The following is a 22672-nucleotide window of genomic DNA, read 5'->3' as shown; positions in this document are numbered from 1 at the left end:
TATTGTGGGCTTGACTAATTAGTAGTAAAATTTTTGAATATAAGAAAACGAAAGATGCTTGAATTCTAAAAAATCTAAAACAGAAAATGGCAGATATGAGATTTATATGTAAGATGAAGCGCGTATTAGACAGCGAAAACGTATAGTGAGAGAATATGATATCTTCCGGAAAATATGCTAGATCTGGAGCGGACCGAAGAGAACCCCGCATACACATAGTGTCAGGCCTTCTTCAAAGCGAATCCCACCTTGAACACGCGAGCAATGGCCAAAAGTACACCACCAGCCAAAATGAAGAGTGCTGAAAAGGTCAATGTACCCCAGAAGACGTCGCCCCCAGAAGTCCGCTGGTGGTCTAGAATCGCMCCTGCCACAGGGCTGCCAATCAACAACCCTAGTCCCGACGCAAAAAGAGTTACACCGATGTTCGTGCCTAGCTTAGATAGATCGGGACAGAGAAAGGCAACTGTTGCGGGAAGGACGGCCTGGATCGAGCCGCTTGTCAAGCCGACAAAGAACGCGATAGCGATTAGACCCGACTGAGATTTCACACTTATCCATGCCAACATTAAGATACCGGTGAGCAGAACGGAAGGAATCATGACTGACAGGTTACCGATCTTGTCGGCGATGATGGATGGCAAAACACGGCCGGGGACCGAGCCCGCGTTCATGATGATCAGCATATAGAAAGATAAATCTTGCGACATGCCGAGGTCAAGACCATATTGTCCGACGTAAAAGAATGGGATGTAGAGGCCTGTGAAGATGAAGAAGGCGGCAAAGAGCCAGAGGACGAAGACCGTGTCCCGAAGAGATTCAACGTTGATAAGGGGGCCTGACTTGCGAGGCGGAAGGCGAGGCTTCATGACCGCGACCGAAATGAGAAGTGTTCCTAGCATGATGAATGCCATGACTCGGACCGCCCACGGTAACCCAATTTGGATGATGAGACGTCTTAACACAACGGGGTAGATGATACCTCCAATACTTGAGCCGGTAGCAGCCAGACCCTGAGCAGTGGTGCGTCGTGTAGAGAAATATGTACCCACGATGGTCACACTGGCTATAAATGACATTCCAGCACCGAGGCCGACACATATGCCCTGGGCCAGAATCACCTGCCAATACTCCTTGCAGAGTGAAGTCACTGTTGGAGAGTTAGCAAGTCTTTCGCTCTACGTGAAAGTGCACCCTGAAAGCTCACTCATCATGCCAAAAACCTCAAGGAAGAGACCCAGAGTAATATCCACATAGAAATATCCAGCGTCAAGAGCGCGTCCACAAAGAACGCCTATTACCAGCATCAGAAACGCCTGCAGCGATCCAATCCAAGCAATCGAAGACTGTGACGAGTCCCTCAGCAAGCCTGTACTATATTCAGACTGAAATGTGCCAAAGGTATTGATGAGACCCCAAGTGTTGAAGTTCAAGAAAAAAGCCCCAAGAACTTGGAGCCATGCTTTCGTGCCTCCATTGGGTGGTGGTGGAGGTCCTGTGGGCTTGGGTGGTTGTGCTGTCACTGCTTCCGTCTTAATGTGATTATTGAGAGTCGCTGCGTCGGATTCGACGTTTTTTCCGAGCGTGGTAGATGGCTGCGATGATGCCATTGGGAGGTAGTTGTATCTTTGACTGAGGGTAGGCCTCGGGTTGAAGTTGGAATGTATCGAAGAGCAGAATCAAGAAGAATGTCTAGGAATCAGTAAAGAAGGTATTCATAATACATTGGGAAAAAAAGAAGAAATAAACCACAACTCACTGGCGATGCGCCGAGTTATACTGTATGAGCGAGCTGCTAATCCACAAGGCCAAACAAATAAACCAAACCGACCAAGTGGCTCTAATAAAAATACGCCCTCAACAAAAAAGCATGATCGAGTCCCAATGCCCAATTATCAGGAGATACCAACACCAAAGTGACCGATTTGGAATTTATCCAGCAGACTACCCCATTGGGAGATGCATGATCCGGAGTTAAATTACCCAAAGCGGAAGTGGATAGGGTTGAGAAGTGACGAAACCCTAAGCTCCTTATTTATATCCGACGGACCGGCCAGTAGTCACCAACTTGAATAGTCAGAAAAAATATATAACAAAAAAGAGATCCCTCTAGTAGGGCTTTCTGGTAATGCTTTGTATAGCTACGAGTTTTGCGATACGTTCTGTATCACGTGCCTCTTTGTCCGATATAACTATCGGCGTAGAGTTAGCTAACAACCCTTTTTTACAATGTATAAGGTTTCTTTGTTGTACACACGATTTACTCTTCATTGAGAACTATCGATATAAGCGATAGCTCGGTTTTCGATTGAAGACTTGAAGTCACAATCTTGTATTAAAATTCCGCTTGAGTACCTATAGGAGCATCTTCTCACATCGTCTTGAACAACAAAATAAAATTGTATAGAAGTTTAGTACTTGCTTTATCTGCCAATTTCTAGACAGAGAGAGCTCTATATACGGAACTGTAAGGCGCCTCTTAGACATACTACTTTGTAGATTCCTTAGATCGCCGGCACCAACACAATTCGTCCAATGGTTGCCCAGGATAATCTGGCGATGGAAATCACTTGCACCATATCTATACAGGGAAGTTCTACTAAGGAAAGTGCTGTTAGGTTTCAGCACGTTCGTTGCCCTTGCCTTACGCAAAGGGAGTGGTGATTATTTTAGTACTACATAAAGTGCGTGGGGTTATTTTGTATACACTGTAGTGTAATCCACAAATTGATTTTCATCACTAAGCTTAGAACTTAGTAGCTTATTAAGCTACTCTTTGAGTTAAATTCATATCAATTCTAGGTACCTAAATGGAAGTATACTTTCTTCCGCGATTATCAAGAACATTCAATTAGAATTTAGAATACCAAGTAAGTTTCAACCCCACAGTTTGAGTTGAACCCTTGTCATGGCGGCAGTCATCATCCGATGCCAGTGAGAATGACAGAAAACCATGCGGCTAGAATGAGACTATGTTACATGCATGAGTTGGGGGCCATTTTCCTTTTATGGCAGCCATCCGCGATGACTACCCCTTGCAAATGTAACTTATGTAAAGTTTCTGAAGTTTGCACGTCGACGTCAATATAAAAGGGGTACTTAAGATGTCGAGGATTCCCATCTGAAAATAAGCACAAATTTACATATTCAGAAGCAACGCATATAAGGATCATTACTCCTTAAGAGACAAAATGGGTTTCAAGAACATACTTGTCATTCTTTCTATCGCGACCTCAGCCCTCGCTGCCCACACAGTGGGAAGTGGACCCTGGACTTCAGTCACTGCCAGTACCACTTTTAACGTCCAAGAATGTGCCGGGGGTGTGGTTGATGGTGACACTTTCTCGCTTCCCACATCACCAGACGGCAGCACAAGCGGCAGTGGCTGTTCAAACGGTCACCTACGGGCTGAGCGCCGCTACTTGAATGACTACACGTCCGGTGTGCACCAGTTCGGAGGAAATTTCCAGATTACATCCCTGACTGGCACCAATATTGCGCTCAAGCAAACATTCAACGGTAACACCGGCCCTTATTTCATCATGGGTGTCAAGAGCAATGGCGATCTTTACGATGTAGAGGGAGGAGGAATCATTGCCAGTGGCGTGGCTACTGTAGGAGCAACTGTTACCATCAATACTATTCACGATGCCAATAACCAGCTATACTATGTGTATGTCAATGGCGAAGAGACATTCAACATTACCGCCCCTGGAGGCAGCTTTTATGACAAGTGTGGAGCCTATACGAGCGACAGTGGCACAGGCGCGATTACCGTTGTCTGGAGCGACATTTCATTTTGGACTCAGTAGAAGCAACGCCTGGCATGGAGCAGGTTTTCTGTACTCATCCACTGGAGCACATGAAAGTTTGCAGGATTCTGTGGTGACGGTAGTGGCCTTTTTGAATGTCTGGTTATACCGTACATGGGTAACGTGCACCCTGAAAAAAATGTACCATACCAACCAGATGGGCTGAATAGCCCGTATGCAAAATCAGTAGGCTTAAGGTCTTGATTTCGATGTCGCTTACAGGCTACTCTTAGATTTATATACACTGCTTTGTACTATGGACATCAAATTCTTATCCACGTTCTAGATATTCATTTTTTTTTTAGCTTCTGTAAAGCCATTGAAGTCCAACACTGTACATACAGGGATAAATTCGTGATTTTTCCTATCCTATGACTGTTTGAATCGAGATAATTGAACGAACCGGCTCCTTGGAGCAATGAGTTTTACCCATAATTTTACACACAATTTTGTTGTAGACTTTATCATCTTTCACTTTACTTTTCCTACTACTTCTGCTTTGACAAATGTACTTCGGTGAGACCATTTAATGATATTACTACCCTGTTTGAGTCTCGTGAATTTCGCCCCATTTCCCCATTTCGGAATATGTCTGGGTATACGTGCCTCATTTGAGTAGAGTTCCGCAGCGTAGCTTGGTCCTGAAAATATTCATACAAGCACATCCTAGATAAGCCAGATTATATTTGAAAAAATTGTAGTGATGTTGCTACGCCATACGTCTGCACCTACGTGTCGTCTACCCCGGACCATAAATTAAATAGCCGGACCGGCACGTATATCACCAATCTGGCTTTGGTGGAAAACAAAAGCGAACTTTGGGAATTTTACACTCATAAATGTATGATAAAAGATAAGTTAAATTCCTCTCATAAATATCCAGATGCGGAAATTGGAACGTCAAATTGCCAGAGCTAATATCTGGGATATCGTGACATGGAAACGCTCAACATCTACGTGTTAGTCTGCAGCGGTGGCATGGTAGGTACATCCTGCGCCTCGTTCGCAGCACACTCCTGGACGAAAGCACTAGTTGCCGAGAAAAAGGCACATATCGAGGCTCATTGAATTACTCAGCAGGCATGTTGTAAGCTACGTTTAATCCTTTGTTTCTAGATTAGCAATCTCAGACAATATTTTAAACGGCAGCTGGGCTCCTCGAAAGCTTACGAGCTTACGATCGTCGGTCTCAGATGGCGAAACAGACTTACAGCGCGCCTTTCTAGATGACTGCCTTCCTGCGGTGGAATGAATGCGGCAGAGTGGTGTCCCAACAGCTAAGCGGTTTGACGATATCATGACAATTGTTACGTTGGGCATTATTCAAAGAAGTTATCTTCTGATTATCTACAAACTTTTCAGACTCATTATCTATGTGATAGGCATTGAATAGCCGATCAACACCCCTCATCTGTACTCCTTCTACTAACGCCAAACCTCGTCCAGCGGAACAGGCTCCGAGGTAAAGAGGCATCGCAATAAACACTCAAGGCCATGCCCTGGCACCGGATAAAATGGCTAACCTTGGTCTCCTCGTAGCCGGGGTTGATAACGGTGGATTTAGCAATCTAGGTTACGCCGGTGACCTAGCTTTGGCCTTTGTCACTGGTCTCTGGGCTGCTCGTTAGGTTGCGAAGAAATCACGTTTCTCGGAGCTAAAGCTACCTGCGGCAAATCCACACGATGTAAAAATTCAAGGCCGGCTGTAATCGGCCTTTTGAACTATAGATCCTGGAATTGAGATAGTTACAAGGTTTTTAAGGATAGATTCAATGTTCTTCAATTTACAAGTTTGGGCAGTACATGAGGGATAGGCTAGGGGAAATCTACTGATCTACTTGAGCACACTCAGCGGAAATAGAAGATCAATTGAATAGTACTACTTGAAGTGCCCTAAAGCTCAGAAAGCTCCATATGTCGTTTAGCATACTTTTTCAACATGATCTGCTCACTCTCACCACTTATCGCGAAGCCCGAACGTTGCGACTGATTTTCTCAACCTTCTGCCCCTGAATAGAGCGTGATTATCCAGCTTGTCAAAGAGCTGTCGTTTCTCTCTAGATATTGTCCTCGTGTTGTGCGCCGCGTGAGTCTTTAGCAAAGCGGTTCCCATTCATGCGTGCTTTTGATACAGACCCGGTATTTATGTGTGCCAGTATCCGAACCGACAGAGGTATTACCACCGACCTGAAGACGGTGGCAAGAGATCTTACCGAGCTGGGCGATATGGCCGCCGCATTTTCCAAAGCTGATGGGGGTCGCATGCTGAAAATCGGATATGAGGGTTTGTCTTGGGCGACGAGAAATAACACTTGGTCTTCATCATGGGAAGTTGTCTGATTCGCGAATCGACCAAACGTGGGCTTGATCGTTGAAGCGTTTAACGTCCTTGCTGTGGAGTTTGCAGATCCGTACAACCCTGCTGGACATGGTCGAATTTACCCTACAATTGAAGAGTCAATTGAAGTCTTGGCTGCGTCGATGGCTAGTCTCGCCGCGACAGTACCAGGTGATCGCATCGATTTCTTTCAGTGCGGCGATGCTGAGTTAATGAATCCACACAATTTCAAGCGACCGGAAGATCTAAAAACACCAGCGCTGTTGCCATGGTCAAGAGGTCATCGATTATATCCATTTGAGCATTCCAAGAGTGCTTATATGCCCGTCGAATTGGTCACTGCTGCAGTACTGGCTATAGGATATACCGGGCCCATTTCGCTAGAAGTATTCAACAACTCCCTCGATAAGCCAGGTGCTGATGTTCCAACCGTACGTGCAAAGCGTGGGATGGTTGGCCTTCAGCAACTAGCTGACCTTATGAGAGCAATACCTGCGTTTTGGAACACGCCTGCGAGGATTTCGAAAGAAACAATGCAGGTAGTCATCGACGGAGTCCGGTCAAGGCATACCGCACGGTTATAGACCATACATAGATGTATATCTATCACTTTATACCACTCGAAATTGATTGAATTTGTATTGGATCGGCATGTCAGCCGATGAATGTAGTTCGATTGCCTGAAAAGAATGCCAGCGATAACAAATCGGCATCACCCCCATAACCACCTACCAAATTACTGCCAGTGCTGGTAGGGCTAATAAGCCCCGCACGCAATTCAGCCCACTAACACTGCCGGCCATTAAATTTAGCAACCGCCACGTCCTATCGTTCAATGTGTAAAAATCCCCATATCATCGACCATGACTGCTCGATCTCGGAATGCAATTCAAGCAACCAATAAGTCCATAGATGACGCACCACTACAGCACGAGACGCCGCAATCAACCGCTGGTGCGGCCTGTGAGGCGTGTCGGAAGATTAAGGTGCAATGTGCACCCGGCTCCGAACGATTTGATATTCGTTATGCATAGAACTAATGGTGATAAAATCTCTAGATGCGATGCATCCGACCACTGGGACAACCTCCCAAGAACCCATGCGAGCGCTGCAGTCGCAATGACCGGACATACACAATCCCACAGCGCAAGCCACAGGGGCGAAAGCCGGGAGCGCGTGGCCGTTATCAAGGCATCGAAAAAGCCTATCGCAAGATGCAATCGGAACTTCAGAAGGCAAAAACCTCATTCGACAGCGCCCGTCAGATGCAAGAATTGACCAGCAATGCAACGCCAGGAGATGATGACACGGAGATCCTTCAGATGCTGCTTGCCGAGAACGCGGTGACATACCGCAGAGGGCATTCGCGGATCGTCACCAAAGTCGGGATGCGGAAGAGAATGTACTTATAACACCAATTGAAGAACCATCAGATATGGAATCTGTAATATATTCTTCTTCGATAGCGATACGGCCGTCTCCGATGTCGACCGAGGACATTAGCGAAAGTCGAGAACCGATCAATAATCCGCTTGCACTATTAGCAGATGCCTCAAGCGCTGCCCAAGCGCTGCACCACAGAGCTGTACAGTCTAATGAATCACCAGTATCGAACATAAGACTTGGCACTTTCACATCAATCTTTGTCAAACTCCTCCGGCTCCTGGCTTGCGCGGCGCTTGCTGTCCCGACCAGGGTACGTCTCGCTAGGCCTACAGACCAACCGAGCAAGTCTGGAGCAAGGACTTGAAGCTCGTTTCACAAGCTACAGAGCACGAATATCGACACTTGAATTATTTTAAGCCACTAGCCTCGGGCCCATCTCGGGATGTGGGACCTGAGCTCGATCCAGTTGATTTGGGCTTGGTAACCATGGAAGAAGCGTATTATTTCTTTTCAATGTAGGTCAACCTCAAACCTCGTCTTTGATTCTCTTTTGTTCCAGCTAGAGGGTTGAAATTGATTAGCTACTTCGCTCGATTACCATCCTTCAATGGGATGCTCGACCCTTTGTTGCACACACCGGAATTTGTAAAAGATCGATCCGCACTTTTATTCACCTAGATCCTGGCAATCACGGCACAGTTCGACCATTCGTGCAGCATGCTTGCTAAAAGGCTGCGTCTACATGGGGAAAAGTCATCCCAGCACGTGCACTCTTCAGGATTCAAATCAGTAGAAATTTTTCAAGGATACTATATCTCCCTGTTGTCAGCCACCCCGGCCAAAAGCATGACCGAAGAACGAGTATGGCTATATACCAGCGGCGCTTTCAGTGTCGCGGTAGAACTGGGCCTAGATCAACGCGCCCCGCTACTTAACCCCGGAAGTAGTGGTAATAGCCTGTCAGCAACAAGAATAACGTCCTCTTTACCAGCGGCCTGTGTGGATCATCAACCCGCTGAAAAAGAGGACGCTTTTCGTGATCCAACTTATGTAACTACCCAAAGGCTCGCCCGAAACCGTGAACGCACATGGCTGAGAATCCCTCTCTGGGAGCGAGCAAACAGCGCGGCATGCGGTCGTGTGAATATGTTCCCAGAAACAGAACTAACTCAGAATATTGAAGACTGGCGGCTACACCCTCTAGCAGATCCCACAGATCGATTCAACTGCGCTTTTATCCCGCTACGTCGACAGCTCTCAGCATTGCATATCAACCTGCGCGTGCAAGCAGCTCTGCCGCATCACTCCAATCCAAGATGAGACTGGTCTAGAGAAGTCGAATTTACAACCACATAATCACTTGCTTACAGATTTTGACCCGTTTCTTATACCAATGCTCACGCTGTCGAATATGGAATGTAACGGCGAGGCGTTTGCGGACATTTCCCGCAAACTGTTTGGACAGGGATTTGGAGGCGTAGTCTGATTCTAAAGTCTATTACCATTATTATTGAATCACACCTGCACATGCTGTGTTGTTATGAGTGTTTCTGGTCTCGTTCCTCATCTCCCTCTTTAAGATCACAGTGCTGCATCTATATGTTGTCACTATTGCTGTGTGCGCGTACCCTTCCTAGGTATATATTATTATTGAATATCTATATTAAAATTATGATCAACAGGTTGAATAAACCACAGCGTTGATTTGTGGGTATTATGATCTCTCTTCCCAGCTGTTTTGAGATTCTGCTTCGCACTTCTGCAGTATTATTATTTCTTGAAAAACAAGAAAAATGATGATATAAAATCAATATCAAGAAGTCAAGCTCGATATAGTCGTTGCCTCAATAATCACGGCCTCAAACGAGGCTGTCTTGTCCTAGAAGCTTTGAGCTCACCTGGGCTATGGCTTCGTTTCTTCAATGTTGAGTTTTGTGAGAACTTTCAGGTTGCTGGAAACTATCAAACGTGTCCCTCGGAGGGAGGAGTGTGGGTTGCCGGCTAATAGATTGACCAGTATTCTTTTTACATGTTGATTGGCCATTGACGCAGTCGACTTCTCATCGAGAGGTATGCATGCATCTTTCATAATTGAAGAGGGCCTCCAGTAGCAGTTCCACTATTGAATAGGGATAATTTTCTTCAATTCTGTTGAGAAAGTGATGTCTCAACTCTTCTTCCAAAGTTCATGTAATTGCGCAATCTTATATTCCGTCTCCCATCCAGCTTCTGCTCGAATGATGCGAAGCAGCTCGACGACTTTTTGACGGGCCTCCGGCCGATCGTCACACAAACCAACCACATATAATGGTTGAACCAGGTGAATCTGCACGGCGGATGCGGTTCTGCCCATTGCAATCCCAGCGATCTCACGAGCACGAATATCGACCTCCTTCGTTATTTCCCTGTACTCAACCAATCTATCACGAGCTACACTTTGACTGTCGTGCGGTTTGTTGAGCAGGAGAATGATGCGCGCAAAGTCGTGAAGTGCCACCGTAGCCGCATGTGTGGCGCTGCTAAATACTATCTCTGGAAACGGTAGAGATGTTGCAGAAGGAGTCGGGGAAACGAGATCATGCGGATTCTCTAGACGAATGTATGGTTCGAACGTATCAGGCAGAGATTTGTGCCAGTTACTGAGCTCCTGGACCAATTGATGCCATGTCACTGCAAGACCGCTCGACTGAGGTACGGAGATATTTGATAAAAAGTCCGGAACTGGTGATGACATGGTAGTAGCTGACTGTTGAATGTCTTTGAATTCAGCGATAAAATTCATGAGTTTGAGAGCGATAAAGGTTATGCCGCGTAAAAAAGTATCATCTCGTCGTGGAGAGGACGGAGGTGTGGGTGACAGGAAAATTCCCGCGTCATCAATGGCAAGGCCAGCAGCACGGAAAAGGTCGAAGTTGTAAGCATCCATACAAGTGCGTCGACGATTGGCATATGATGCGAAACAATCTAAGTATGCAAGGTTCCAGAAGGAAACCTGGAGCGCATACGACAGGCTGGTGCTCTTGCTGGGAGACGTAGTCAGCGCCATAATGGATTGCATGAGATGCCTTAATCCGAGTAGTCGCCTGTACTAAAGTCAGCGGACAAAATTAGAATACGCACCAGAGAGGCATAGCTCACTTTTCCCATTCCGTTCCAGGTTTATCTATGATATCAAAGATGGTCAAGATGACCACACCGGGTAGAATATCATCCATGTAGGATATGAAACTTGGGGGAAGAACAGCCCTTCGAGCCCCTTCGGATGTATGATCGATTTCTAGATCCTGACATAGGATCTGAATTGGTGGTGTCGCAGCATCTAATTGCTGAAAGTCTGCTTGACCAAAGAGTAATTGTTTCAAATGGAATAGTGCTTGGTAGTAGTAATTGGTGGCTTTGAAGAGCCAATCGACTTGGCCTGCATTAGGGTATGTTTCTGTCGTTGTTGTGTTAAGTGCCGTGGTGCGGCAAGATCTGACACCATTAATTCGAGCAAGATGCTTTGCAGCTAGTGCCAATGTGGCGTATTGTATGAACGGAACTTGAAGAGATCTCTTTGGAACATTTAGCATGAAGAATTTCTCCGAGTCATGCAAATCAAGCCTATTTCAGTTAGTACTGTGGCGTAACAGACTAGTCAAAACTCGTACCATGGAGATATAAACTCGACGTAGTGCCTTTTAAGAAATGCAATTTCACGATCGCTATTAATCATTAGCTCTGAGTAAAGATCTCCAAATGCGTTGACGTTACGCGCATCCGGCATGGTATACGCGTAGTTAGAAGTTGACGTGGAGTTCAAATTTTCAGAATTTCCAGAATTATTGCCGAAGAACATAGGAGACTGTAAAGAATTAAAAAGCCCAAATGTGTTGGTGTAAGCCAAGTTCTCCGGATTTGGGAGATCTGAAAGAGGCTGTTGTGCGGTATCGAGAAAGTTTGCTGGAAGGGCAATGTTCGCATAAGGAGCCGTGGTGGCTATATTAGGCTCCACATCCAGAGACATTTGATTCCTGGATAAGCTATCAGGCTGGCCTGAACCAGAGGGATTGATTTGATCTTCTGTTGTGGAGGATCTAGAGCTACCGGGTGCTGGATCTTGACCCGACGCCTCTCTCGTATCTATTTCTTGCTGGACCTTGCCCGGCTGAACATTACTACTTTCTTCTTCAGTACCCGCTCGTGCTGAATGCTGCGATGATGCCTGGCTCCGAGAGTCTTCTCGCTGATACGGAGCATATCTGCGGCGCACAGTAGCACCTTGATCAATGAACTTGCGATCTTGAGAATAGCCCGGACATTTTACGTTGGCAGCAATGCAACGCTGACACTCAGGCCGTCCTTCATCACACTGAACTCGGCGTTAGTGAGGTCGTGATGATATCGCCGGAACGAAAAATTCAAACATACCTTGACGTGGCGCTTCTTGCATCGATCGCATGCTTTGTTTGACGGGACTCCAGGCATGGTGGGAATTTTAAGAGTGATTATATGTGAAGACTTTGTCTGACCGAACTATTGCTCAGCAGACATGAGCCATTCGAAGAGCGCATGTCCAACGGCAACTGGTGGTGACAAGTCCCGTAAAGTGGAACCGGAGACGGCAATCACAAGATGTTTCTTTGAAAACGCTACTCCTGCAATGAGCTGAAAGGGTAGTGGTAGACTGAAACAGGCTTTCACCAAGCAAAATACAAGAGAATTATAGCATATCCGGGGAAGCTGGAAAAGAATGAAGGGAATCAATTGAAGGTGAAGGCGAGAGAGAAGAAAAAGGGAAGAAGTCCCAAAGTCACTCAAAACGTCAAACTCCAAAAGAGGCTAGCGTCTTATCAGTCATCAACTTTTGTGGGTCCGCTATCTTTCCTCCTCCCGAAAAGTCACAACTCTATCAGGGCCGAATTGTTGATGTACCACCTACTCCAATATTTTGCTTCTCTTCCTTCGTCGACTCGCTAGATTGTGCCGAATACCTACCACACCCCATGTCTGAACACTTTTAAATTATAAAGGACCTACGTGGTGTTACGTGGACTGTGTCTCCGTTGTTTGAGCTAAAGAAAGAAAATCAAGGTATTCATCGATTTCGCCAGCTCACCATCTGTCAAACCAAGGCATTGAGTGGCTGACTGATAAGAAACTCCGTCAACTAGATCTCTGATTGGAAGATATCAATCTCGATGCAATAGAGCTACAATGACTTTAAGAGAAGGATACTTCTAAATGCCGGTGATGAAAAGCATTGAGAGTATCATCTCGACGAGCGAAGCCATGTTAAATGAACACACGAAAAGTTTCATTGAAAAAGAATGGATTAGTGAGTCTTTTATCTAAAATTTGGATTAACATGTTCAAGACGTGCCATGACCAGGTCATTCACAGAGCTAATATGACTTTTAATTAAGGTGCTGGGAGACCACACAATATCATCTGTTCCCAATGCCTTAAGCCGGGAAATTTAATTTGGTGCTCAACTTGCTGTCGGTCCTATCATTTTGCCTGTCTGGTATCACCGCCATCCGTAGAGGGCGCCGCATCATGGTCATGTCCTTCGTGTCAAGAACGCCAAGCGGCTCTACATCTTGAATACGATCGGCTCTCTGATCCCACAAATGTACCCATCGTAGATGGAAGTCGTGATACCTCTGCCGGCGACATATTTTCTACTGCTTTTTCCGATCCTGCATACGCCATGGCAAAGAGATTCCTTGCCAATCACGGTCTTGCAAACAACAAAGCCATCACCGCAGATTTTCGTCGCGACTTACAACAACTGATAGCCAAGGCCGAACTTGCATCTCAAAAAGATACGGAACTAGTGAAACTGCGGCGTGAGAACTCGCAGCTCATGACAGAGGTTTTCAGGAACCGAGTCCGCTCAGAGTCCCAACAATCCCAGCAATCCCAGCAATCTCAGCAATCTCAGCAATCTCAGCACAGTCCAGTCTACAGTGCACAGCAAGCTGCTTCCGCTACTCCGAGTTGTCCTCCCAGCAGGACTGAAATCTCGAAATTGGATGTGTCAGACAAATCCTGGGATCGAATCATAAGTGAGGCTTTCTGATATGAGATGATTTGGCGACATTATTTCTGGTCTCCATTGCAGATTGTGCGAAGACCCTACGAGAGAAGGGTACAGCTTCTACCAAGATATTAAATCACCTATGGCTATCCTGTACAGACAATATGATATATAATAACCCCAGGAATGTTGATTTCATGCTCTTCACATTTATGATTTTCGAGGTCAAGGGATTTCTTCATAGGAATACTGCTACGGAATCGAATGAGTGTTCTGAAATTCACCCTGCCGAAATGATATCTAGTCATATTTTTCAGAGCAATCCACATACTGCGCACTCTGTCAACTGGTACTTGCACAGCACTCACAAGTACCTGGAATACTTGAAAAAACACACGATTCTTTCGTCATTGCCAATGGAATTGGAGCATTGGGGATGCAACTGATTCTTTAAACACTGATATGATTGATATGATTGGTTTTGTAACTAGATTCAGACCAATCATTTCATTCTTCGTCCCAGTGCCGCCAAGGCGATGCTTTTCTGCTGCAGCTTCTCCACCAAAGAAATTCAGTTACATGAAAGAACCCCTGTTATTAAGCGCAATTATCACTTGGGCCACAGTCAAGTCTGAAAGACTTAATGCTTTCCCCAATACTAGCACATCCATAACCCACACCACCCATCGGAGTCGGCCCAATATTTTGGGATGTACAAGTATAGGACGAATGATACATCAATACCGAAACGTCATAACATGGGTCGGTACAGTCTAGCCATTCCGCAATAGTGTCATAATCACCCCATGAGATAGACCACATGTCGAGGTTTTGACCATTCTGGTTGTAAGTGACACATCCATCGCCTAGATATGTCCAAGTGGTCCCAGTGACGTCCCCATCTCCTCCACAATTTGGCGAGTATGGATAGGCTTTAACGCCATGCCAACCGCGACTTTCGAGGTCAGTGGCATTGAGAGTAGCGGTACTGCCTCTAGATATGGATATACATTAGTATCAAATACCTACAACTTTAAGGTAGAACTCACTCAGCCAGGTCTGCAGTGACAGCATTTACTGCATATGGCAGGACAATAAGAGACAGAAGTGACTTGATGTAGACTTTCACCATGGTTGCGATATTCAGACTGGACTTGAATAATAGAATTGATCTCTACTTCTTGATTAGTATTCAGCATGTCAGCCCACGCCCTCTTTATATAGTTTTTCGAGATTTAACTGGAGATATATCTTTAGTATTCGGTATCATACTACGTTATTGCTCTAGTCTAATTTCGACGCATCAGTCTCTCTGAGTCTCTACCATTTTGAGCTGCGGGGTGGGGCCGACCATATATTAAGTCTCCTATGCTCATGGGTTGCTGCGGCTGAAACTTAAAGCAAGAGTCTGTAGAAATGAAGGAACGTTATCTGTAGAAGGTGGGTTTAGTTTAGTCATATGATATGCCTAGCTAGGAACGGAGTATTGGATTAGGCTTAAGTCACTGTACGTATTACGAACTTTGACCCACCAGCTCATCTATATTTCTTGTCAGCTCTGAGTAAGTCAATTTGACTTCCACCGCTGCTGTCGGAGGAGTACTAATATCCGGAGGTCGTAACCTCCAACTTGGATGTCTCGGTGATTTCCGCCACCATGTCCTGACCTTCGGGCAGCTGCTGAACCACATCGTCGTCCACCATAATCCTAAGTCCTTCTCGATTGACACATAATATGCGGATAATACGATCGGGATCAATCTTGTATTTATCCGAAACCTTGTTCAAGAGATCTCGGACTGTCCTCTCCGTCAGATGCACAGCTCTGTAGTAATCACCATTTTGCTCGTCAGGAAATCGAATGTAGAAACATGCAACTATGGATTCGCTAGCCTCTAAGTAATGTTGGCTTAGCGAAATGTATGGAGAGCCATGCCAATCTTCCAATAGGAGAGCTTCAGAGATGGAAACAGACAAAGCCATTGGTTGGACAGCTTTGGGACCGTATCTATCAGGTCTTCAACCAGAGGCCCATCCGAGCAGATATGATTCGATACTGTGCTCAGGACGTGACTATACTGCTACAGAAGTAATTAATATATATCTAAAGTATTTTTTATAAAATATAAATATTACCTAATAATGGAATATGTGGCGAAGGAAGCGCCCGCAGCCCGAAGTTATAAGATATATATACATCTCTGCCAGTATCGGGACTGCATGTGATGTGGTTTAGCCGAACCAGGTCATCCAAATGCTCCCACAAAACAGATCCAAATTGTTCTAAAATATTCTTGACTTCGTTCCACTGCAAACCTTTCATTTACCCCTCATAAACAGTACAGTGCGTACGCACTGCTCTAGTCTCTCGATGCCTTCATGAATGATTTTATGCTGAGTTACCATCTTGTTTTTATTTTTGCGAAATGTAGGCATTCGGATCGCAAAAAATGGGAAAACATGGGTCTGTGAACAGTAAGTACAAATTCAGATTTCAATCAGACTAGGGTTTTGATACCTCTTCGATGCTACGGTGCATATCAAGTCCCTGGCAGAAATCAAGACACAAATTTAGATATGATCCAAGGGACATGCCTTGTGGCCGTGCAGACGTCGTAGCGGCTGTGTACATCGTATTCCATTGTATACGAAAGTGATTGTGCTTCAAAATCCTTGTGTCAGAAACCTGATAGCTCTATAAACCAGGAACCAGTTCTTATAAAAGCTTGCATTTTTTCCTGCCATTCGACCGTAAATTCTCAACTCATCCGGACTTAGAGGTGTATTAGCAGTCATAGTTAGTCTGTCTCGGTGTTGTTGATATCAAACATGACATTTTCTTCAGTATAGCTAACTCTATATTGTGACTTGGGAGTCTTACATATTTACAGAAAGTCTTCACTATTTGATAGTGATATAATCCGGTTTATGTCACTTTTTGCCAGCTATCAAATGCTGATTATTCATAATTATCCTTTGGGGGAGTGCGGCACGTGTATCTACCATGGAAGAGTTGCAAGAGAGCCACCACTACCAGTTTTGGCAAGATATGGAGCCCATATGTCGTTATTCCCTTTCGATTATGTAGAATTCATGCAGGCGTACTCCGTAACGTTATACCCCCTATATCCGGGTTATACGGTGCGGGTTATGTAACTCGGGCTGTGACTTGGCTCCCGATAACTAAAAACATATGCCCCCAAACCAGGAGATAAAAGCAGTGGCAGCTGAAAAAGGAAAGCTCCACCTGGCAGGAAGAATCAAGTTCGTACAGCTACCTATGTATAACCTTTACAATACGAATGCACTCTGAGAGACCTTGTCATTCGTAGAGTTATCGGCACTTGAGACACTAAAAGTAGAGACCCGGTGATTCAGTTGTGTAAAGGCAATGAAGGTTTTGTAAGAAGATCAAATATGGATACAATCGCAAATATATCACGGCCTTGAATATCGCCGAAGATGATGACACTGAGCGCGAATTTCCGCTTTGCTTCTAGGAACTCACCCATGGCATTGATTCTTCTTAAGAAGTTGTTTCTTTTGAAAATACGATGAGCTGCAAGAGCAAATGCACTGGCATTGAGATAATCCGAAAAGTCCATGGGTGCAACTGCAAAACCTTATTAGAGACCTTATAAGAACTAAATATGTAGAGAATGGAACTATCTTTGTACAAATGATCCTATATAATTTTATGTCCATGCTCTCTAAGTCAAAGCGATACTTGTAGAAGTTGAAGAGGATCTAGCATCAAGTTCTACACAACCGGCCGTTCTCCAACTCAGTCCATTGGTCCGAGTTGACAGCAGTAATAGCGTAGAACAAGTCTTCAGGGTCGTACTTGGCTTTGACACATTGCAGTTGTTGGTAGTTAGCACCGAAGAAGGCTTCTTGGAAGTCTGGTTGACGGAAGTCGGCCTAAGAAATAAATTATCAGTTATGAGGCTATATCAAGTTCAATATTTTGGGAACAATTACCTCATTCATGTAAGCACCGGAATTGGGCGCCAAGGCTTTCAATCGCGGGATGTAATCGTTGGTCATCTTGAGCTGTTCTGCGACCATATCAGATTTGGGGGCTGTAAAGTTCCATGGTGTGGTGATGACAGTATCAATTAAAGTATCTCTCCAAGCAGGCAAAACGGCATTATAGATATCATTGCCAACAAGAGCCTTGGAAACATTCACACCAACACCGATGAATTGGGCGCCATCTTCGGTAATGTAGCGATAGACGTCAGTCAAGTTGTCGTTATTTGTCTCAACGACGGAGCGTGGGATAAGCCAGCCGCCGTATTGGGCAATACCAACTTCGATGGCGCCCTGCATGCCGTTGTACTCGTCTAGGTAAGTGTCGAATTGTTGAGAATAGGTAGTGTATTTGATGCCAAGTTCGGTCAGTGCATCTGTGAAAGGCTTGACGAGACTGATCAACTTGGCAACGGGGATATTAGGTCCGGTAATTGGGGAGATTGCGAAACTGGTGTTGGTAAAATACCAAACACTCATGGCACCGGCATCAACGATCGATGCGAGATTAGCGTGATAGATACCAACAGCCTTGTAGTAAGTGTCCTGGGAGACTCCCTCATTTGTGAATGTCAGGTTCAGACCAGATACAGGTGTGCTTGCGTGAGCTTTGGATGTCATCGACCACACAACACCGTAGGTGCTACCACCACCGCCGGACAACGCCCAGTACAAATCCGAATTTTGCTCACGATTGGCAACCCGGAACTTTCCCGTGCCGTCAATGACTTCCCACTCGACGACCTGGTCAGCGCCCAATCCGTAGCGGGAAGAGAGAGCGGAATGACCGCCGCCTTGAGAGTAACCGCCGGCAATACCGACAGTAGGGCATTCTCCGCCGACGACCTGGAGGCCGTTTGCATTTGCTAGCTCATAGGCCTCGATGCCTTGAACACCGGCACCGAGTTTGACTGCTTTGCCTTGGTAATAGGTGCCGTTGTAATCAATGACTTCCCGAGTTTTTAAGTGATGGGTCCAGATGGCGATAGCACCAGCACCAGTGGACTTTCCATTGTAGCTATGACATGTTTAGTCACAACACTCCCTCGGTAAGGAGCATACTTACTCGTGACCGGTGTTACGAACGACAACACGGATGTTGTTCTGTTTGGTAAACGCAAGAGTCTTGGAAACATGCTCTGGCTTAGAAACGTTGACCGAGTAGACAACATAATTTCCTAAAGTACAAGGCTGCGAGACTGGATGAAAAGGATCGCAAGTCTCGTTCGTGAACCATGGAGCCATAATGGACGATGAAGACTCATAGCTGCGGAAAGTATCGGGTCAGTACCAGTGAACCAGACCTGTTTTTCTTTTGGAAGGTAAACTTACTGCTCTTCCGGTAGGAGCCATCCATTGCGAAGCACATCGCACTCGGCGGCATTGTATGAGGGGGCATGACAGGGAGTGCCCAAAGGTACAGTTGCGATTAGAGTCCCATCGACAGACTGGTTGAATTTCGCCCATGCAGCAGCTGAAGGCCAACAGGTATCACCAGGAAAACAGCGACATGTAGATGAAGAAGAGGACGAAGCTGCAGCCTTGGCAGGGACAGATGAAAGCAAAAACGAACAGATGACTGCAGACCAATGCATCCTGACGATCCTGTACGAATGCAAAGTGAAACACCCAAGGACAGAAAGTACTTGCAAGTTAAGGCTTTGCTTCGTATTCTCTTTTTTCTTTTCTTTTTTCCTGTTTCTTGCAGATTTCTGCGTTTTGGCCTCTCGTTTAGTCTTCGGAGGAATTTACAATGCAGACTCAATTTAAGTTTCAATGCTGAGAGTTCGTCCGCATAACAAGTTCATAATCAATCATGCCAAGTAATAATAAGACATATTGCTTTCGGGATTTGCTAGTCGAATCATTCGATTGAGTTGTCTGTTTTCCCAGGATTTCCCGAAGAAAATTGGGTATCCCCTGTATGGTGCCACAATGTATATGTCACCATTCAGGAACTATAGGTCTGGTAAATGAGATCCTGCATTAGCGATACAATAGTCAGTGGGAACGTGCGCATAGTATAGAAAACACTATTCGTCGAGTTGAGACGTAGGAGTTCCGTATTTCCAGCAGAGTGGCAATCCTGGAGTACTATCATTTATCGTTAGTTGAGACTTGAGATTGGCTCTCGTTAGGGTCAAATAGTAACATGGCTATTGGAATTTTCTTGGAATATTCCACGATGCAAGAAGAAATTCCCAGGTTCTTACCCCAGCCTGCATACATAATGCATGCTGGCTATGGGTCAATATGCAGAATTCGGCCAATTGGAAATACTGTCTGTATTGATCTGCAAATCAACGCCAGTTATTCATGGATCGCCTGCCGTTTGGGGCTAAGATTTGCACTGCCGATGCAAGGCTACACCATATTGGGACCAGAATCAGCCAATGAGCGATTTTATCGATGCCCAAATGAATGCTTAGTCAGATCTCAGCTTTAGGCCCGCTAGTTAACTTATGCATAATTATTCTTTTGCGCGCTCTCCAAAATGACTCTGCACAATTCTGATAGGCCTCTCTGGATCTGAAAAATGCTGATGTTTCAGATCGGCGCATCCTTCGTCCACGCGAGAACAGGCACATCATTAGCATCGACTACCACATGCAGTCATTACTTCTAAATCGCCCCTGACTAGAGCTGATTCGCAGCCCTCCCGGGATACCTCATCGGCGGTCCATGGGAGTTCATCCGTCGTCAACCCTCCAAACACAAATCCGTACCAAAGAGCGGCGGCAAATGTATGAAAATGGCAAAGTCAATGATGTCGAAAGGTTACTTTATACGATTTGACTCCTGCTTAGTAGAGTACTGGGGGGCTCAAGCGTTGTTACCGTCCATAGATTTTCCTCGACTAGGCTTCATGCTCTCTCGACGAGCGATTTGATCCCTGTGCGTAGCCGTGTAAAGTTTCTTTGCTAGGTGGACGGTGCACGATTAACTCAAAACCCGAAATGTGGCCAAACTTTCAAAATAGGTTTTCAGACCTTTTGCTCTGTTGGGACCAAATATGGAGCAATCGAGAAATCATTCTTTATCAATGGTCCAATCTCGGTAAACCCACTTTGTTTGGAAGAATTTATACTACTGAGGTACCCTCTGCTCATTGATGTGCACCTGGGTCTGCTCATTACGCTCTTTGCACCATGGGCTGGGTATACAACCTCGATACTCCAAATGCGCCAACGAACGCGCCTCGACTGATTGCCATCGTCTCTGTATTTTCGGTTGCGGCGTTGTTGKCGGTGTTGCTCAGATTCTATGCACGTTTCTTTACCAACAGAAAGCCGGGGATTGATGATTATACTGCCCTGGTCAGCGTGGTATGTTTTTAGCCACGAGGTTACTAGATGATTGAACTGACGGAATACATAGCTCTTGTTAATTGTGTACTCTGGCCTGGCTATAGGTCGTAAGTTGCTACTCATTCTATTCCATCAGATACGTGTCATACTCATCATCACGAACAGAAACACGATGGGGTCAAGGTCTCGATCCAGCCGCCTTTCCACCTGAAGACATTATTCCTTTCGGAAAGGTAAATTCCTAAACACACCCAAAACCTCTTCTCAACATCAGTATATGCTAATCAATTCGAGCACAGATTCAATACGCCGGCGGCCCGGTCTACACACTCGCTCTTCTCGGTTTCAAATTAGCCCTCCTAACCTCCTACCTCCGCATCGGCGGCTTTGTGCAATTCTACAAAAAGATCCTTTACGGTCTCGTCATTCTTTGTATATGCAACTCGATTACTTTTACGCTTTTGATTTGTTTGACCTGCATTCCAGTATGTTTCTTGAATGAGGCTACCGTGGAGACGATGACTCGGGCAAGCTGTCTGACATGCGTTATAGGTAGCGAAAATCTGGGATGCAAGTGTTCCTGGACACTGCATTAATGCTATTGCGGCTTACTATGGTAGGTGTATTTTATGCCCGTTTTCTTGTTTCGCTGTACTGACTGTAATTTCTAGCGATTGCCGGTACGCTTTCTTTGAACAAACATGATCTGCTCTCAATCTCGAAAACCGTCCTGACACTCACATAGGATCTAGTCTTGCACTCGATGTACTCATCATCATCCTGCCTATTCCGGTCCTATTAAAGCTGAAGTTGAACACTAGGCAAAAGGTAAGTCGCAGCATCTTCTGTACACACTTCATCCTGACAATCTCCCTTCTAGTTGGTTCTCGTAGGAATGTTTGCTACAGGATTCTTCGTGACCGTCATCCAAATCATCAGAATATTCACCATCAAGAACCTCCAATCATATACCGACAGTGCCGCCATCATCATCTGGTCAGCCATCGAAATCAGCCTCGGTGTAAGCACTCATCCTAACCTCTGCTAAAATCTCATTACTTACCTTTCCCAGATAATTGTCCCCTGTATCCCAACCTGGGCACCCCTTGTCCGCTCAATGGCACTCGCATCGGGCATCGGCTCTAGTTCTGGCCCCTCTCGTCCCTGGCAATCGCACAACACACCTCAACGCAGCGGTGGCGGAACCGGCCTGGGAGGAGGAGGTAAAAGAGATAAATTCTCAGCCATTCACTCGACTGATATGCCATATGACATGAGCGCATTCGCAACAGTTACGACCCATCACAATGACGGGGATGGAGATAGGTCCTCTGAAGAAGCGATTATTCATAGGGCTGCTAATGATGCGGCGCCGCAGCATGCTGATGATGCAAGTAGGGAGGATAGGTTTCAGATTCACACGACGACGACTGTGAAGGTTGAGAGTCATCAATTGGAGGAGGATGTGGATGAAGAGTCGGATTTTTCACGCTGAGTTTAGATATACACCAAGTCTCGAACTAATCGGTGTCTCGTAAACTCATTGATACGGTTTCACATAGATTTCTTTTCTCTTTATACCCTTTTTCATGTGTACATATTCAAAAGTGATTTAAAAATAGCCCTTATATGTCAAAATGAATACTTTCATCTATGTTTTAAGAATCTACATACTAAGACTTTTGCATCGGGCCCACGGGAGACGAATTCGACTTAGGGTTAGAGTGCTGCGGACACAACGTTGGAAATTCCTAGGTAGGCAGCACCCACGTTG

General features: G+C 45.5%; 7 protein-coding genes across 7 annotated transcripts; 4 read left to right on the top strand and 3 right to left on the bottom strand.

The window, feature by feature from the left end:
* Positions 1-221: 221 nt before the first annotated feature.
* BHQ10_002438 (uncharacterized protein) lies at positions 222-1610 on the bottom strand (the record flags this gene model as incomplete). The annotated part of the gene is made up of 2 exons (XM_040874584.1): positions 222-1150; positions 1208-1610. The coding sequence occupies 2 exons, from the start codon at positions 1608-1610 to the stop codon at positions 222-224; spliced, it is 1332 nt and encodes a 443-aa protein (XP_040730943.1).
* A 1581-nt stretch (positions 1611-3191) lies between these two features.
* Positions 3192-3812, top strand: BHQ10_002437 (uncharacterized protein; the record flags this gene model as incomplete). Its single annotated transcript, XM_040874583.1, has 1 exon — positions 3192-3812. One exon carries the CDS (start codon positions 3192-3194, stop codon positions 3810-3812), a length of 621 nt encoding a protein of 206 aa, XP_040730942.1.
* A 2115-nt stretch (positions 3813-5927) lies between these two features.
* BHQ10_002436 (uncharacterized protein) lies at positions 5928-7562 on the top strand (the record flags this gene model as incomplete). Its single annotated transcript, XM_040874582.1, has 3 exons — positions 5928-6096; positions 6190-6581; positions 7209-7562. The coding sequence occupies 3 exons, from the start codon at positions 5928-5930 to the stop codon at positions 7560-7562; spliced, it is 915 nt and encodes a 304-aa protein (XP_040730941.1).
* Positions 7563-9703: 2141 nt separating this feature from the next.
* On the bottom strand, positions 9704-12003 carry BHQ10_002435 (uncharacterized protein; the record flags this gene model as incomplete). The annotated part of the gene is made up of 4 exons (XM_040874581.1): positions 9704-10619; positions 10675-11139; positions 11187-11887; positions 11947-12003. The coding sequence occupies 4 exons, from the start codon at positions 12001-12003 to the stop codon at positions 9704-9706; spliced, it is 2139 nt and encodes a 712-aa protein (XP_040730940.1).
* Positions 12004-13228: 1225 nt separating this feature from the next.
* BHQ10_002434 (uncharacterized protein) lies at positions 13229-13600 on the top strand (the record flags this gene model as incomplete). The annotated part of the gene is made up of 1 exon (XM_040874580.1): positions 13229-13600. The coding sequence occupies one exon, from the start codon at positions 13229-13231 to the stop codon at positions 13598-13600; it is 372 nt and encodes a 123-aa protein (XP_040730939.1).
* Positions 13601-17311: 3711 nt separating this feature from the next.
* BHQ10_002433 (uncharacterized protein) lies at positions 17312-19185 on the bottom strand (the record flags this gene model as incomplete). The annotated part of the gene is made up of 4 exons (XM_040874579.1): positions 17312-17479; positions 17540-18608; positions 18657-18857; positions 18923-19185. 4 exons carry the CDS (start codon positions 19183-19185, stop codon positions 17312-17314), a joined length of 1701 nt encoding a protein of 566 aa, XP_040730938.1.
* Positions 19186-20739: 1554 nt separating this feature from the next.
* Positions 20740-22393, top strand: BHQ10_002432 (uncharacterized protein; the record flags this gene model as incomplete). The annotated part of the gene is made up of 9 exons (XM_040874578.1): positions 20740-20916; positions 20969-21005; positions 21064-21131; positions 21198-21383; positions 21451-21514; positions 21570-21578; positions 21644-21726; positions 21779-21919; positions 21971-22393. 9 exons carry the CDS (start codon positions 20740-20742, stop codon positions 22391-22393), a joined length of 1188 nt encoding a protein of 395 aa, XP_040730937.1.
* Between the last annotated feature and the right edge of the window lie 279 nt (positions 22394-22672).

The sequence above is a fragment of the Talaromyces amestolkiae genome, assembly GCF_001896365.1.
Source record: "Talaromyces amestolkiae strain CIB chromosome Unknown scaffold3.1, whole genome shotgun sequence".
Classification (NCBI taxonomy): domain Eukaryota; kingdom Fungi; phylum Ascomycota; class Eurotiomycetes; order Eurotiales; family Trichocomaceae; genus Talaromyces; species Talaromyces amestolkiae.
Note: the sequence above shows the minus strand (reverse complement) of the source record. Positions and strands in the feature narration are given on the sequence as shown.